General features: G+C 37.8%; 1 protein-coding gene across 2 annotated transcripts in view; it reads right to left on the reverse strand.

The window, feature by feature from the left end:
- HOMER2 (homer scaffold protein 2) overlaps positions 1 to 19,652 on the reverse strand; it is a 107,400-nt gene that overhangs the window by 70,134 nt on the left and 17,614 nt on the right. For both annotated transcript variants that reach the window (XM_072402439.1, XM_072402438.1), the window contains one exon: positions 1,508 to 1,664. In XM_072402439.1, the coding sequence (XP_072258540.1) occupies positions 1,508 to 1,664 (157 nt within the window). The remainder of the gene's footprint in view (positions 1 to 1,507; positions 1,665 to 19,652) is intronic.

The following is a 19,652-nucleotide window of genomic DNA, read 5'->3' on the forward strand; positions in this document are numbered from 1 at the left end:
AGGGAAATTCAGCTACTTTGACCTGGTGACCACAGCCACTGGTTTTAAATAATGGGAAATCCATCATTTTCAGTTGTCACCAGAGCAAGAATAGAGGGTTACCTTTATTGAGGACACCTATTTAGGGGCAAGAGATGCTTTCTCTAACTTTCCCTTCTAACTCAGCCTAAATAGACCATCATTATGGGTCTAGGGCTAGAATAGAGCAGAGCTGCACAGAAACCTCTTCCTCTTCTAATATGGCGGCAAGTATATGCCAAAGAGCAGCTGCAGAATACCTATAAGTAGTATATATTTACAGCCGACTTGTCCTGCAGGGTTTGATGGATAAGGTTGGCTGCATCTACGATCACTTTAAAATAAACAACCTAAAATACCCCCAACCAATACTGTCTGTGGTCCTGCTGGGATCATCTGTCAATATGACAGCTGAATTCCAGATCTGCAAGCAAGAACCACTGACAGGTGATTCAATGAAACTCTGTGACACATTTATTACTAAGTTACATTGTAGCTGCTTGTGACATTAGATCACAGCAACAGCAAAGCTATGCAGTATTTTCTCATACTTCAAATTAAAAAATGTTATTTTTTATAAAACTTACCTTAGTTGACCCTATTAAGACCCTAATTATTTCCTCCCTTCTTTTCCCTCCTATACAAAGCACTATACCGCGTTAAACAATAGGATAACAGTAACACTTCAGCCTTAGATTTTAACACTGTCCTATACAATAGAAAAATGTATACTCATGTAAAAATAGAAATTCTTTCTTAGCGATACTCCTCAATGCCAGCAATTAGCAATGACTTGTAGATGGTGATTTAATCTTTTATCAATCGGTGATTTGTAGCTAAGCCCATAGAGGTAAATTAGGGGAAAATGTTGCTGGTGGTAAAACACCCACATAAAACACTGCTGAACCTCAATCATTAAGCTTGATTTATTAAAGCTCATCAGAACTGGAGAGAATACACTTTGATCAGTGAAGCTGGGTGATCCAGCAAACCTGGAATGGATTTCTTATCAAGTCATTTGCTATTTGTTAGTTTTCAATACTGGACCAGATCCATTCCAGGTTTGCTGGATCAACCAGCTTCACTGATAAAAGTGTATCCTCTCCAGCCTTGGAGAGCTTTATTAGATCAGACCCCTTGTTGGAGCCAGTGATATGCTATAGGTGTACGTATGTTGCTGGAGATATGCTGCAGGAGACAGTCGGAGACTAAGAATGTATTACAAAAGAAAAAGAAAAAACACTGGTATTACAGTTACTTTACAAATCAATGTTGCCAGTACATGCTGCAAAAGTCCAATGGAACCCATCCTGGAACCCTTAACTCAATTGTGTTGAGTTGAGTGACTGAGCTACAAATTGCCTAAAAGCAATCCTAGAAGAAAGAAAAATGGAAACAGCAGAAAAGCGTACCTCTATATCACATCTGCATAGCAAGTAACATAAAGAGAAATGCTATTCTGTCATTTTCACAGTGAAAAGCTACTAACCTTGGTCCCATCAACGCTGATGATTCGGTAGCTGTTTCTTGTGCTGTCATAGAAGTAGGAAACTGTTACTGCTTGCTTGCTTGCAGGGACCCAGTTCTTCTTGGTACTGGGATCTATTTGGAAGACGTGGGCTCTTGTGGTGAAAATTGGTTGCTCCCTGTCAACAAGAAAAGAATATTACTGATTAAATAGCATCTAACCACATCTTTAGGGAGTCTGTCATTCAGCAAAATACCTGTGTCATAGGGTTCCTGAATAAAATGCTGTATACAAGTCCCAGGTATTGACATGGGTTTACTTCCATTGTTGTATATTAACATGCTTTTTTTTCCCCCAAAAAAAAAACACATGCAAACAAATGCAAATACAAAGTTAAGTGCAAGTGTCCGAGTCACTGCCCAGAAACTACTATATTCAACTTGTGTCTCAGAATGGCTTCTTCCATCAAAGCCATCACATCCACTTGTCAGCAAGTTTCTTTAAAATAAAGCAGATATTGCAAACATACACTATACAGTGTACACAGAAAACAGAATATTGCTAGAGGAAGACATGTCAGAAGAGACATTTCACATCTCTTTTTACTAAAAATCTCAACCTACTGATTGTTTTTATTATTATTTTTTGGTTTTAGTTTATCTTTTAATGAATGAAGAGAATGGGAATGAAGAGAGGTGCTTGTGCATTATAAAGCCTGCATGTATCAGGGGACACCCAATGGCCAAGGAGAACAACTGGGAACCCCGAAGATGGGGAAATGGCTGTGGTGAGGGTGGGTGAGCGACTGGTAACTGACAACTTGATGAGACCGCACCAGAGGAGGGAGCATTTGTAAGGTAAAGGTTCCATAATTATTATGGTACACAACCAATATATTATGGAGCCACCAACAATATTGTTAACTAATGACCACTGTACTTTACCGGCTTGAACTTACCCTCGAACAATTGTGCATGTTAACAATAAAGGCAACTCAAGCACAACCCCCTCACCCAAGAGCATTCATTATAGAAGTATTATATACATATAAGAATATTAAAATGCGAGGTTCAAAAACAAAGCCTTTAAACTCAAGTCCTGAAAAAGAGCAGAGGATATGTGTACATTCCCTATTAAAAGTTCTTATTTACCCAGGTTATGGTATAGTTAGTAAAAGTTAAGCTGCGTACACACTTCCAATAATTATCATTGGAAACAAACGAGTGATTGGCCGAAAATTGTTCACAAAAAAGGTGACCAACAACTAACCAATGATGCCGACAAACGAGGATTGTCGTTGGAAATGAATGACCGTCATGGCGGATCTGATTGCCCGATGATCGTTCACTATCTATCATGTGTACGGTCATTCAGTGATCGTGCATGTTTCTGCAGTACACTTTCTCCTTTACATGTCACTCCCTGCATCGTTTGAACAATCGTATCTAGCGTGTGTACACTATTGGTGGATTATATTTGAACAATCGTATTTTTACAGCATGTACAGAATTGTGCACAATACGATCGTTCAAATATAATTGTGCATAATCGTTAATTGGTCGTAATCGTTCGTTTTCTATTGATAATTATTAGAAGTGTGTACCTAGCTTTACATTTTCCTGAACTTGTTCTGTAAAACCAAAGATGTTTTGGAGCTGATCCAAGCCACTTCTTCAGTTCAAGTAATTATAAGGAACCCATTGCCTTAGCATTTACAGCAGAATAAAAAAAGTCATGTTACCTAAGGATGTCAGAAGACTGTTTTACCAATAACTAAGAAAGGGTACTGACAAATTTGAAACTGGATAGAGAAATTCCTGAAAATGACACAATATTCTTTGAACTCAGGTTCTTTCACCAAGAACAGAATTTATTCGAATGCAGTTATAAATAGTAAGCTTTTTCAGGGACATTTCCATCAGGCAACCCAGGGCCAATTCATCAATCATAGCCTTCCTATGTAATGTCTCAATTGCATTTTCTACATCACAATTTAAAGCTGAATGTCAAGCATGCAGCTCAATACCCAATTGTAATGCATAACTGCTATTCCTTTACCCTGCCAACCGAGTTGTAATTATGTTCACTTGTTTTTGTGATCCAATCACTCAAATGGAGTGAATCACCAAGGCTGATGTAGCACCAAGGCTTGCTAAAAAACAAAACTGAATCCCAATAACTGGACAGCAAAGGAGAACCAGAAGTGTGCTTTCTTGCCATAAGCACATGTGCACTGCAGAGTTTGATTGGCTCTAAGTGCCGACCTTCTCTTCCCACATTCTAAATGCTGTATTTAAGGAGGTTGGTGATATGAAGACAAATTTAGGTTGAAATAAAAATGTAAAAAGCAAATATATAAAAAAAAAAAAAAATTTAATTTTGATCCATTTGGAGTTCAGCTTTGAATTACTCACCAACTTTTTTTTACAATTTATAAGCTTTAAAATATTTTTCTTCCATCCAGAGCCAATGACTCAGGAGTCATATCATGTCAATCCGTGCTTTTATGTAAAGTAATTTCTGAATGCTAGCTACAAGAATATGTAAAACCTCTAAAGGCCACAAAATAGATTTATCTGAACAATCATACAAAGAACTTTTTTTCAAAACCCCACAGGAAAACATAACTTTTTAACTTCTTGTTCTAAGTTTACGGAACAGTAGCCCAGTCACAAATAAAGTAAAGCCAAGTCTCATTCAGCTTTAAATACTGTGTAGAAGGGTCAAAACCTCTGTCACCCGTTTAAACTTCTCTGCAATTCCCATCTATATGATGAGTGTCAGGGAGATCAGTGATGAGAACTATATTGAGGACACACAGAAATATGACAGAAAGGACATGTAAGAAAAAATCAAAAGGTAAAGACAATACTTCTGTATAGGAACACGGACACTAAAAAAAAACAACAACATAAACACAGGCCAAGAGGAACCCTGGGTATCGCAACTACCTTCCCTCTCCATTTATAACTATATATACTTTTTCTGTCAAACTTTCACCAAGTCTATTGATCTCCCCAGCAATTCCACCTCTTCCTTAACAGACAGACATTGTTTAGACTAAGACTAAGTGACGCTCCCGATGGCATGGCCCTGAATACTGTGAACACAAGTGACCTGATGATGTACCCCTAATAAAGACTCATAGGTAATGGGCCACAGCGTGTCATTCTGCTGACATTAAAATGAGGAAGAGATCGAGGAAAAGGTCATGCTGAAGCATGGAGAGGGTAAGGAAAAGAAGATAACACAACAAAGTAAACTGGAGTCCCATTATAGAACCAATTGCATTAAAAATTTTATTGTTTGTTCTATAAAAAGGAGAAGGAAACCCCCAATTTTACCATTTGGAACATTTCCAATGAATACCGTTGGGACACCATTGCTGGGCAATATGTGTAGGCTGAATTATTGTTAATGGGTCTTTATCTGGTGTGATCTATAGAGAAGAGCACTGCCACAGTTTACAGTATGTTCGGTGACAAATTTGCCATTTGTGTGATTTGTTTTGTAAAATGCTGTGAATGTGTGCAGACCACTGAACCGCAATGAATCTTCTTTAATAACATGGAAAAATGTAACCATGTCCTACCACTGTACTGAGCATCCAGTGACACCACTGTATGCTCACAGACAATGTTATTTTGTACTTGTTTACATTTAATGTAAGCTTTATAACAAATCAGCTCTCCAATCCTAAATCCCATATTTACTATGGCAACCCCCACCTCCCCCCAAAAGAAAGAAAATGTACTGAGTGTAAGTGAAGATATTTTCCTGCTGGATTTTTCTTTCCTCACAAAATTGCAAAATCAATATATAAAAAAAAACAATTATATTCTATTATTGTGTAAAAAGGAAGTACAGAGATATTGGTTTATAAATTTGTGTTTTCTGTCAGGGAAGAATGGAAGGTCTGCTGAGGTTACAGGATACAGTAAGAGAACATTAAAAACATAAAATACATAAAACTAGACAAGAAGAGGATTTGTTAGAAAGGTCAAAATACGATTTCAAAGAGCACTGAAAATGTGCCGAACACAGAGATGGTTTTGTAAGGTGTACAAATAAAATGGTGCAGAAAAGTGGATCATTATACATATTGTGTGTGTATCAGCGATTGAACACAGACGCTGTGCCATTTTTATGTATGAGACCCGTAGCTGTAAAAATTAGGCGCAGGGCCTACATGACAGGGTGCTAGTTCTAGCTCAGGGAGTTAAGGGGTTAATAAAATGAAGTTAGGCTAGGAGGGGCTGTGCTAGTATGGAGTGTGGGGTAGGAGGGGATTAGGTATAGGACGAGTTAAAAGGGGCAGGACCGAAGTGAGAGGCCCTCTTTTAGAAGAAAAAAGTTACCCGCCCACCCACCCCTTCTTTTTTGCTTCGAATTTGAAAGTTTGGTACGTTTGAGCAGTTGGGGTCTTGGAAGGCAAGGATCCAGTGCATGGCAAAGTGGTGGATTTTGGAAGGGGGGATTCTCTTTGGTGGGGTCTCCCCCTTTATGGTGAACGGGTGATTATGGCTCCTGAGGCAGTGCTGGGCGGCTAGGGGCCAAGGTGGAGATGTTGGAAGAGGTAAACTGGTGGGTGAGGATTTTGCCTTCTGAGACCTGCAGCCTGGTGCAGAACCCCTGCCAAGATTAACTGTCCTTTGTATTCCAATTAGGAAGATTTGCTTTTGAGCTGAGGCCAGAACAGGAACAGAAGGTAAGGCTTCCAATGGGGACATTTGTTACTGTGATAACCACCTAAAAGATGACCTCCCTCATAATTATATATATATATATATATATATATATATATATTTATTTATTTTATATCATATCTCACTAAACTAGTCCAAGCTCCAGAATCTGAAAGGGCTGGAGCTGCGAACCCAATAATACATTTCCCGATACCCCAAGTCAGAAATCTGGATTTATCACCTTTCATGACACAGGACCCAGCACTCATGGCAAGCTTTGCACAAAGGCTGTTATGCATACTCAATATTTTAAAAGTCCCAGAATAAAGACCCAGCAAAATGGGAATATGTGACCAGAGAACTGACACTTTGGAAATGATGGGACTTTCTACTTTACCCAATGCACTGGAAGCAGCAGTACCTTTAGTCTAGGTTTAAACCTGCCATGGGATCACATAATTTTGCATGTTTCCTGGTAGCTGGCACCTAGTCAGTTGCTTGGTCACTTACACCTCTGTGTTGGTTCATAAAGAATCCACGTCTGTACAGTTGACAGTGGGTGGCAGTAAGCAGTACTGTCACTCACTGCTGCCCCCATATATATTCATTCTTGGGGTTGTAGCTGGTAGAGGCTACTTGGCGTCTCCCCCAAAGCAGTGGTACAATGTATCACAACCTCACTGCCAGCCTGAACATAATAACCTAAAGCATCTTTTCCACACCTGCACACAGTGTGCAGTTTTCCTACTCAAGATACATTTAACATGAACATATATATAGTATATTGTGTTTTTGAGGTGTTATGTTTACACAAATTTGCATTATCCTCAACTTTTACACCTATAAATATATCAGGTACAGGTTTTCAGCAAATACCCATCGCAGATGGGCAAATGGAGCAAATATCCAACATGGTTTTACACTCTTAAACATCTAAAATTTTAAATCAGAGAAAAAAAAATACTCTCTGAAGAGCCTGTTTTGGGTTTACATTATGTTCAATTCCCAATTGCAAATTCCATGTGTCATTGGCATTTAATAATTCATTTTTACGCCTTGGGTGAAATCTACCGTTATTAGAGTCCTGTCATGTCATTTAGTGATCCACCGTTCTGGATCACCAACAACTAATAACTAATAACAGACTTCTGTTTTCTATTGCAGAACTCAGCAGGGTGCCAGCTGCAAAAGAACAATGTCTGTACAGGGATCGATCATTCTACTGTTGCTGGAAAGTAATGATCACTTCCAACAAAAAATATCAAAAGTGTGTACATAGCTTCCGCCACTTCTGGTAAACAGAACACCACACCCTTCCCACCATTTTCCAAATTGCTAGTTTACACCTCTGTACTGCATTGCTCAAATTACAACTAGTGGGTTTTTTCAGCGTAGTGTATTGGAGGTTCTACTGGTTTCAATGGCAATGCATAAAACACATATAACTTGTATTTGTAGCACCTTTTAGCATGTAACTTGCACCTCCCTTTGATTTATAAACCCAGTGCACAAGAAAATAAAAAACACAAAAAATGAACAGATATAATGAAAAGAAAGAAAATGCACACAGGTGTAAACGTATACACGTCCAATGGTTCTCGCCTGATAATCGGCTAGTGTACAGGGCTTGCCTTCCATTGTCCAAACGACTGTCCTTGCAGATCCACGAACGATGAACAATCGTAATGTAAGAGAAGGAGGAGAGCGCACAGCAGGGTGCCGCTTAGTCGTTCTCCCCCTCCCCTCTGTATAGAGCTGAACAGTTGTGTATGTACAGAGCTCGTTCATGCATCGTGAAGACCTTGGAAAGGATCAAGAAAGATCCTATCCAACAACAATAATTGCAAGTGTGTATGCGGCTAAGTTAACGAGAAACTAACGTGTGTTTTATCAGATTCTCATCACAGATTTTGACTGTGTGGGAACTGTGGTTGTAATACTCAACACTGTCTATACCTCCAACTCCATTGTTAGGCTGGTAACCATATCAAACCAGTCTGAAAAAGGAAGCTATAGTGTATCTACACCCATCTTTTTCTGGATATCATGGTAATACCACCGGGAAACTCTTTTTGTTGTTAATCCCTCCCCTTATGTTTAAAACACAGCTATAGTCTGAAAATGGTTTATTGTAAATTATGTGCCTATATATGATACAATGATTGATCTACATCCAGTTGCTCGCGTTTGTTTTATTCATCAGCCACAGAATTTCTGGACTGAAAAGTTAACACATATTGTACAAACTATTTTCTTGTTTTTTGTTTGTTTTTATCCTATTTGTTTATATTCAAAAAATCTATAAAAATTATTGAAAACATACGGGTAACACTTTATTTTACAATTATGACCTGAGACATGTTGCATTTTCCAGGTTCAAAGTAAAGGTATAGAAGTAAAAGGTTAAACATAAAAGCACTGCGCTGTACTCACATACACAAATACAAGGACTATGGTTAAACAACAGAACCCTTTAAAGCGTTTTTTCAGATAAAATAATGATGAGAAAATAAGGCTTGTTATTTTGCTCAGCATTATCACTATTTGCATGAATGCAGAAGCATGCAGACAGCGCAATCATTGTGAGTCAGGTACAGCCTACTAAGGAAGATGAAAACGAAGCTTGGCGTTACAAAAATAAATGTAAAAAAAAAACAGAAGGCTGTATCTGTCTAAGAGCACTCAGCATTTCAGACATTGCTTTGTTATCTGCTTCTATTATTGGTCTTGAAGTACATTCTGGCATTACACTGCAAAGTCAACCTTATCAGGCACAGGAGAGGTAAGAAGCTCATAAGAGTAATTTGGTAATTAAACACAATACCTGCATTTCCTGTAGAGTAAGCAGTATTTAAATAGAGCTGTTAATGCCAATTTGCTTATAGATTGTTCACGTATGCAAAATGTCATAAGTCGGTGAGCAAGATGAACAAAATGTATTGCGGTCATTGTTATTCTATTTCAAATACGTATTTGTATATTCAATGAATGGATATAACTCCATAGCAATTTTAAAAATGTTACTCTAAATGATTGCAAAGAAATTCCTCACCATGATTATTGTACAGTCAACTTTCTGAATAATGTACATCTAGAACCATTGGAGTTCTCTATTCTCTTCTTACTACACTCATATGGTTATACTATCTTGTTGGGTCCCAAGTTATTCTCCATAGAAGCCCTGATTTCCATACACTGCACTAATGATGGGCAAAAAGCCTAAAGCAGCCATTTGCTAGACATTACTACATCTATTTGGCAGGAAATTGGGATGTGTATTTGCCTGTTAAGACTGTTTGTATGGCCATTGTTCTAGAACAAGAAATAACCCTTCATTCTTTACTAAGAATGCTTATATCAGTTATGTGTTGATTGTGTGTGTAAAAACAGCCCTAATATTGACATATGTTCCCCATGATCCATTTATTTTACTCGATAGAATGGTGCTTAATTTGGTAAGTATTATGGGATAACTTTGGTTACCATTTTTATGGACAACTTGCCTATATGTTCAATTAAAAGGCCAAAAACTGCCCTTTAGGAACATTTTCCTAAAGGGACTTTAGACACTTGACTTTGTGTTTCGCAAAAGTGTGCACACAAACACTATCATCACAGGAATGTACGCAAGGGTGCACTGTATAGGTGCAAATAAAAAGTCTTTCCTAAATTAGATGCATATTTTTTAACACATAAATATTGTATTACAAGAAAAGTCCTTCCCAGCTGATTTTTTTTTTAATGTATTGATTTCACACTAAACAGAAAGCCAGAAGAAAAGAGACTCCACCTGTATAGCAGATGACAATACTGGGACCACTTATTAATTTGTATTTATCTGGTGCCGGCTGAAGAATTTTACAAAGTCCATAGTCATGTCTATAATTGTCCCTTAATAGGTTCACAATCTAATGCCCCAACCATAGTATTATGTCATTAATACAGTCTAAGGCCAGTTTTGATGGGAAGCCAATTAACCTAACTGCAAGTATTTGGGTTATAGGAGGAAACCCGCGCAAACACAGGGAGAACATAGAAACTCCTAGCAGATAGTGTCCTGGCAGAGATTTGAACCTGGAACCCAGCACTGCAAAAGGCCCAGTCACCGAGCCAACTTTGCTGCCCACCTAAAGAGAAATTATTACAAAATGCAATCAATAGTGCAAAACAAGGTGCTTAAAATTTACTCCTAAAGTTCAGAAACAACATAACAAGGAGATGTGATGTGATGTGATGGGCTAGAAGTACTACTTGCAGTTGTTGGGCAATTTGATACCAAACTTAGCCAACCAGCATATCCACATAGTGAATTTATTGATTTTGGGGGGAATTCTCCTGCACAAATATAGAAAGAATACTGGCTGTATAATCTATACAAATTAAAAACAAGCTAACCACAAAGAGGACCTATACTGCTGTTTAATAAAATGTCAAATCATATCGGACATGAAAAAAGATAATGAGGAAAAGCCTATGGCAAAACTAAATATATATACACTTCAGTAGATATATTTAGACCATTTGATCTGATTTCCTGTTACAATCATCTATAATTACCTGCTTATACCTAGTTTCATATATAGTACATGAGCAAGTTTGCTTATGACCATCAGGAAATGATGCCAATCTCAGTCTTGACATAACATTAGGACTGTTTAGTTTTTGGTCAGGATACAGTAGGCCTTAGACGTCAAACATATTGATGAACAGGAAGCAGCCTCACCCCTCCCCAACTTCCATTGTCACATAGTCAGGATGGTAATCATATGCCAACTCTCAAACAGCAAAGGGCACTGAGCTTAATTATAAGACTGGGGTTGTCTGTAAAAGAGGATAAAAGGAGAACGATGACAAACAAGATGACCAATACGGATAAGAGCTCATTATGATTTTGCAAAAGCTAGATAATAAAATACAGCTTATTCAATTCAAATACCAGCCTTTACAACTTAAAAATAAATAAGCGATACAAGAGTACATAAAGACCAGAAACAAACACAGGCCACAATATCAGTTCCTTTTTTTTTTTTTTTTTTGAGACTTGAATGGTCTCAACAGGTGAGCATTCCACCATTCCACCAGGTGCAGGATCCTCTTTTGAGATCCTCTGCCCAATCTAGAGGTCTAAATCTACGTATGCATGCTGGATGATTGTTGCTTGAGATGATCATGACCGTTCGTCTTGGGTGACAATTATCTACCACGTGTACAGCAGTCCTCAGACATTGTTCATTGATCCACCCCTGGCAGGAAGACCGTTACAGTTTCCCCATACAACAGAACACTGTTGGGTGGTCGTTTGTTCGTCCTCCAAAAAAAGATTGTGTACAGGGTGAAACCCAGGAATGTCAGAAAAAGGTGTGGTGCACCATGTGTTTGTCTACTGACTGACCGATTTTTGGGAAAGAATACAAATTTCAAAGACATAACAGCTAGTTTCTCTGAATCAAACCTAACAGTAACTTTACAAACCTCCATGAAAAAAAATGGACAGTATACCTTCTTTATCACAATAGACAGTATAATTAAAAGTTCCCTTTACCATTAAAATGTAGTTTCTAAATTCCAGCCTAGTGACTAGACAAATCTTTTCAATGCCCGCTGTGACAGAGTGTCACTAAGAGTGGGAGGAAAGAGGCTCCAGGGAAAGAGAGTATGATTATGTTTGTATAGGTTTTTAGGAAGAAACCAGGGACTATAGGGCCCTGGAGCCGGCCAAGGGAGTGAAAGTGTGGGTTCCCTGTCCGAACCCCAATCAGAGTTTGGGTTATATGCAAGAGAGATGTGATCAGTCAGAGGTTGGAGTGATCAGTCAGAGGTTTCCAGGCTGAGAAGGCAGCAGAGAGGGTTCCAGGCCGAGAAGGAAGTCTGTTCTAGGCTGTGAAGGGAGCCAGAACCTCTTCCAGGCAGGAGAAGGGGGCCAGAGTGGGTTCCAGGCTGCATGAGAGGGCACATAGCTCCAGGAAAGCCAGTGGGCAAACAAGACGAACTGTGAGTGAAACAGTGTTGATATTGAGTGTTAGAGAGACAGGGCACCCAGTGAGGTAGCTAGATGCCCAGCCGGGCCACTGTGTTTATTGTTTATACTTTAAAGTCCTGGGGAATGTGCTGTAACACTGGGCTGAAGAAATAAAACTGCTGTTATTTTTGACATTTGGTGTCTGCTGCCTCTTATCTGCCCTGTATGCATCCCGTTACCATAAGCAACCCCCAGTAATTTACCACACGGCTTAAAAAGAATCCCATGATAGATCAAGGCCATTATCAGTCTTCTATAGAGTGGAAGAAGCCTTCAGTCCATCCTCCTTCCATAGTGATCAATATGAATATTATTATTGATAACATTATTATCATCATGATATTATAGAGCATCAACAAATATTGTAGACATGCCCCAGTCACTGACTATCCCTTACTCACAATCTAATATTCCTACTGAGTTCATAGTATATTGCTACAAGTATAATCTAGGACTTTTTCGGGGGGAAATGGGCAAAGACAATTTACTTACTGTGTCTTTTTTACTCAAGTAAAAAAGTGTGGCAAAGGGTTTTTATTGGCTACTCATGGAGCAATAGAAAGGGGCTGGGGTTAAGCTTTGCATGCTAACATAAAGACAGCAAAAAACAAAGCCAAGAATTTACATGATTGTGTCCACCCTAGGACATCATCCTAGGCATCAACTAGGAGCCAACATACTTTAGAGCCCAGGTAAAGTTGGTGTATCCTGCGAGCTATATAACTGTAAACTCTTTGTAAACACATTTTAATACATCAAGAACATAATGCATTATTATTTACTATAAACATTCTAATGGGGCTTATAGGTATTGAACACATTGAAGATAAAGATGTCAAGGCTCTAAGGGCAAGAACTGGGTTTTAGGTATAATCAAAATAATAAACAAGCACCTTGTAGCACATGATTTCAAGAAACCACTGTGAGTTATAAAGACAGCTTATATGTTCCCCTTAAGTTAAAGTGCATTAATGAACTGCATTAATTGATGTTTTATTTCTGCCTGCTATTCAACTCATCCTATAAGTACCTAGTACAAGTACTTGCAGGGTGAACCACAGGATACATGGACTCCTCTAATGAAAATCTTATCAATTGTTTATACACCACACATGGTACATTTCCATTTTTTCTATCATGTTTGATCACATCCTACTACACACCCCTCCATCACTTACTCACAAAAATACTTTATACCAAAATTACATGAATACAAGTTAAAAAAAATTGCCTGGTCTAAGAGATGAATAGACAAGGGCAATGGTCTAGGCACATATACTGATAACATTGTGTATACCACGGTTCTGGAGATTTCTTGATGCTGAATTTTCCAGAAGATATATCTGTATTAAAATTCATGCTCTGAAAATCAAAAATGATGCAGCATTTGGATATGGCACATTGAATGCCTAGACTGATCCAATAAACACATCTAAGACATGACTAAACTAAAGACATGTTTATATTATTTAGATACGAGTCTTACAATATGACAACCTATATAGATCATAGCCACTAATGCACACTGACTAAATCCCAACATCTACTACATAATTATGACAAACTCTCACTGAGCATATTCCCTGCTGTTCAAGAAGAATGCTGGGCCTGTTCTGGTGAACAAATGGTACCAATTAATTAACCCATTATCTGATGACCCTAACTGTCTGTCTGCTGTTGCGTCATTCATGGCATCTTGTTTCTTCAAACCTAATATGAGCAAAACTGAATTTGTTATATTGGTACTATCTTCCTTCCTTTCCCAGCTGGTAGGCACAATATTTGTAGATAGCTTCTTATTAATCCTAATTACTAAGGACCACAGATTTGGGGTAACACTGGACTCTCGTTCAAACCTCACATTGGCTTGTTAGCTTCCTCTTGCTACTTCTATCTTCAAATGTGTCTCAAACCTGCCCCTTCCTCACACATAAGGCTACTAAAATGTTTGTGCATGCCTCATTATATCATGTCTTGACTACGGCAGCAGTGGTCTAACAGACTGCCACCTCTAAAACCCTTAATGAACGCTGCCGTTATCTCATTTACTTCTCCTCTAACTTCAGTTGCTACCTTTGCAGTTTTTTTCAATGGCTGACAACTATCTAGGCATTCCAATTCAAATTATTACCCTAATTTATATTTCTACAACCCGTTCCTTCTATATACATCCTCCAATTTACCATCTGAACCACAACCTTCCCTCTGCACCACCCTAACCTAAAATCTTGGTCATCTTTACTCACATTCAAGACATCTTAGGAGCTACATTGCTCCAATTAAATACTCTTCTGCACTATTTCCATGCCTGGCCCTGAGCCTTAAAAATGTCAAGCACACCCTAAAAATGCACCTCTTTAGACAAACATACAATCTCTCATACATCCCCCAGTGTCACGGCAGTTGTCCACCCACCCACTGTCTTCTCTGCTTGATTTATGTAATCTAATCTTCTTGTAAACTTTCAAGTGATGGGTATTTCCCCCAGTGTGCCTCGTACCCATTTTACTTATTCTATCAAACCAACCTCTGTTGCATTTTTGTGTTTGTAGTCCTGGATGCTCACATTGTAACATACAAAAGCTACGTATGTATTCAAGGTACCGGCTACTGACTATACCAACCTTTCTCAACCTTTTTAACGGGGGGTTGCCTTGAAATAACTTGAGATCTTTGAGAACCCCCGCTATCTTTGCTTTATGTACAGATCACAGTATATTATTGTGGTGGTCTTACGTTACTGGCCAAGGAAAAGAATGCCATTGTTACAGATAGCCAAAAAGATCATTGGTATCTGCTAAATTGACCTGAGAGTCACAAACTCATCATTGCTCAAGGAACCCCTAAAAACTTCTGGAGAAATCCTAGGGTTCCAATATACTCCGTACAATGCCACAAAAAACTTTGATGATAAAATAAAAAAATAATATACATATTTGACAGCTAAATCGTATTAATTTAACATTAGAAATAATATGTAGCTGCTCATTCTGCCCTAGATGATACTGCTGGGTGACCCTCTACTGTATGTGAACTACTGCAATTAGAGTTTGTTTATAATATTCCTCTTCTAAAGTTCACATTTACATGGTAAGCTTATTAACATAGTAGTCTTAGGATGTTTAGGGCATATAGAACAGAATGATCAATGAACAGAGATTCATTTATTGAGGATGAATGTGCAGGCTGGCTTTGCTGTCATTTAGCTGGTGTGCACCGCATTACTGGAAGAGCTGCTGCCTCATGATAATTCCCTACACTTGCTATGGTAACCGATATCTCGGGTCTCTCCAGATCATCTCTGTGTATATTATTACCTTAAGCCATCTCTGCAAGGGCATCTTAAGATGGTAGTAATACAAAGTCCAAGAAGCCCCCTCCTGCTTAAATTACCAGAAATATTGCCCTTTGAGAAAATTCTTTTATATCTGGGTAATATTATGCACTTAGGACGGAGTGCCTACACGGCACGGGGCATGTGCCATGCAATATAGAGCCCAGCTCCACTTTCAATTTTTGCCATGGAAAAATCTAGATGCAGGGGACAATTGCAACTCCTGTTACACGGAGACCGCCCAATGGCCAAAGGGGATCACAGTGGACTTGGAAGTGTTGGCAGTTTTGGGGGATGGAGGGGTGACGGGTGCAGGGACTTAATATAATTAATTGTTGGGGAAAAAAGATAAGACTAGCATAAGTATGGCAAACGTTTACCCCAAAGACAAATTAGTTCTGCTTTAACCACAGAAATCCTATGAGCTAGCAAGCCATGTGGATAAACATCACTGGACCTAAACTTTAAAGAAAATGTAAACCCCATGATGGTGTTTAGTTAGATAAAGCATAGGATACCATAAACAGCTGTCTTCCTTTTTGTAAACCTTTGTTAGAGCAATTTTCCTAATGGTGACAACAGTCATCCTACACAAAAGGAACTCCTTTAGGAGACAGGTACAGAGCATTGTCAGCCCATATTATAGGACGTGTCTAAACAAGAACCCTCATGGGAGGATCACCAGGAAATATTTATTACAGGTTGTATGAAAAACAACTTTTGAAATTCCAATAATATAGTAATTCTTTTATAACATTTTAGCAATTGGCTTTTCACTAAAATACATACAGTTAATTATTTCAGGTAATTGTTAAATTATGTTTATTTATTGCATGACATGACCAGACCGGATTACAAATTATGCAAACCTAATTTAATTTAGACTATTTACTACGGTAATAAAATGAATACTTAAAAAGCTTTGTGACTGCTAAATGTCAGAAAGAGTCCTAGGGCTCTATTTATAAAGCAGCAAATCGAACATTCACTCAAACATTCTTTGGTACAGAATCAATTACTGCCTCTGAAACATATGGGCCTAGAGGATTATTCACCAGAGAATTTTCTAGTGAATGTCAGATTCACTTCTTTATAAATGAATCCCTTAATGTATTATATAATAAATGTATATTTAGCATTTGTTCTTGATAACTAATTTAAAAGCACAAAAGATATATCTTAGTAATGTGTTATTATATAGTTAGATATAAACATATTATAGATTTATGTACTTATGACTATGTTGTGTATGTGTTGCCGGTTTGTCAGCATTTCTACTAAAGCTGGCACCATATTATAAACTTTTTCTTTCTTTTCCCGGAACTTTCCTTCTGCCCTCCACTGACGCAATAGATTGAGCATCTGTGCCATGGATATCTGTAGGTAGCAGGCATTTGCAGATGAATAATGTGAAAATGTAATAGTGCAGTAGTTTAAATTCACAACTTTACAGTAAAAACTTGGGTGTAATGTCATCATATGACATAGCTTTCATAAGCTGTCTGAATATCTAACTCTGTTGTCTACTAAAAATGTAACCATTTTCTTAGACTGGTGCCTTGTTACACTAATAACTGAAATCATGCTAAATATTTCCAAAGCATTTGTTTGGATTTCTGGTGAATATGCTTGAAACATGTCTAGCTTTATGATCTATTTCCAGGAGATTCACTCTTAAGACTTAAGGTTCAGAACTGCTTTGAGATCAAACGATGTGGCTCCCAGTGGCTGGCACCTTGCCAACTGCTTGGTCACTTGCGCCACAACACTGGTTTTTAAAGAACCAGCTTCTGCACTTTTGGCAGTTATTGTAGCGACTGATAAAGGCTTTGGGACTGATAGTAAAGGTTCACAAGCCTGGGCTCCCTCTGACCGGTACACTCCGGGCAACCTCTTTTCCTGCAATCAATTATTTGGTCTTACCAACACAAAAACTTAAAATGGGTTATATATATATATCTATATATATATATTTGAAAAAAAATGATGCCCTGTAGAATACCAGCAGTTGTATTTTTCTGCACAATATTTGTGCAATGGTTGTTTAAACCTATGCATTTTATAAATAATTAAATAAAATATGTACAAAACCTAGATAGGTTCTCTATAAAAACTTCTAAGGCTATGTGTACACTGGCCATGAGGTTGCAGTGTATTTACCACTACCACATGTAAGGTAACAGCTGCCTTTGGGAGGATGCTTCAATATTACTGGAGAGACCATATCTGGAGATACAAAATGACAAAGACAGATAAAACTAAGCCAAATCTATCCTAAAGCGGGGTCATAAAACCATAAAGAACAATTTTTGTAATAGTCATTCATATGCATAGATTTGAATACAAGTCCGTAGTCAAGAATCATATGAATTCAAACTGATTCATAAGTACTGATAAAACCCAAGAACCCAACAAGTTTCGCAACGTAATGTTTTGGGAGGATTCACGTAATTTATGTAATCATGTGATTTTCAAGCCAACACAAAAATGAAAAAAAATGAGTTAAAAGTAAACGCAGCAACAACAATGAAAAATATACACTCAAAAGTGTATCTGAATCTCAGTCATCCTTTCTTTTTGTACTAGTAATCATTGTCACAGGGTAAAAAGGGAGGGGAAGGCTTTGAACTGTCAACAAACAAAAAGAGTAAATTATTCAAAGGAGACATTAATTTGTTGCATTGGCAGATAAGACAGAAATTACTTCCACTTTGAAAAGATTTTCTCTCTCTGTTAAGTCTACAAAGACAAAAAGTGTGGATAAACCAGTCAAACAAGACACAAGCAGCAAAATAAAATAAAAACAAAAAACACAAACCAAAATCGATTGTAACACCTCTATGCTGTTTCCAATACGACAAAAAAGGTTTTGGCTTTAAGGATACCTAAATGTACACTATTAAAACCTATTTTTAATAACAAATTATTAAAAACTGTATGCTGATGATAATATACGAGCTGCCGTTTTAAACTCCCAGATTGCTGGTCAGTTCTGTTAAGTCAATGCTTCTAACGCTTGACTATCCCAGAGCTTCCCAACCCCATACATTCCTATAGACTCATTCCTATAGACTCATCACTTTGAATGGGTGACATCACTAGTCAATAGGCATGTGTGAAAAGACACAGGCAAACTTTAGAACTATCAAGAAGCGTCAATGCTTTTTCCAATGAAATGGTTTGGTTTTCTTTATAATAGCTGGAGCACCAAAAGTGGCTACTGTTTTCTAGCTCTAGGTAGGTTAATTTGCAATATGTTTCATATCACTTCCCAAGATTTTAAAGCAATAGCACTTGTTTACTGCTGAAAAAAAAAACGATCTTGCTTTTTCATACCACAAAAAAAATCATAATTTCAAGTCCCAAAACCCACTTGTGTCCTACTTATATTAGCCTGAAGACATTGCTCCACATCATAGATTATTAAGCAAAGAGCTTGTATGCATTCTTCAAGAATGACCTAATGAACAATAATAGCAGTGTCCGGTACTTTTATCTAAGTAATCCTTTACTGCTAAGTACAGTCTTATGTTTTAAATAAATGTGAGAAAATCTATGTCAGTAACAAGATAAAAACAGGCTGTGTAATTGTCCTAGCACTCAGTAAAATGAAGTAACAGAACATATATATGTCCTTTTCAACATACTAGATGGTTTGGTAATGGTTATCTGGAATAGATATTTTCTTAATCATTTTCAACAAACATATGTATATTCAGATGGTACTGCTGCAGGTCACCATTTTGGAACCAGTATTGAACCACCCTAAGCGTTGAAAATTATTTAAAATGATTTTTCCAGGAGTTCCATAGAGTGTCTCAGGTCAGTCTGCCACTGAATCAATTCCATAGACCTAAATGGGAACGTTTTCCAACTGAATTAGCAAGCGGTTTATAATTGGTTGAATGTGTTCTGAATGACAGAAGATGACAAATGACCCCTAGAGATACATGGCAGGAGAACCACATTCAAACCATGTTCTGGAGTATTGTAGCAAACACCTCTCACCTCTTTGGGCACATAATTGACCTAATGCCCAGGAATAGTTGGCCGTGAGGTTGGCAGCTTCCCACTGGAACTTAACATTAAGGTATTAATTTTCAAGAAGTTGACTGAGGACATTTGTGA

Source organism: Pyxicephalus adspersus, chromosome 2 (assembly GCF_032062135.1).
Source record: "Pyxicephalus adspersus chromosome 2, UCB_Pads_2.0, whole genome shotgun sequence".
Classification (NCBI taxonomy): Eukaryota; Metazoa; Chordata; class Amphibia; order Anura; family Pyxicephalidae; genus Pyxicephalus; species Pyxicephalus adspersus.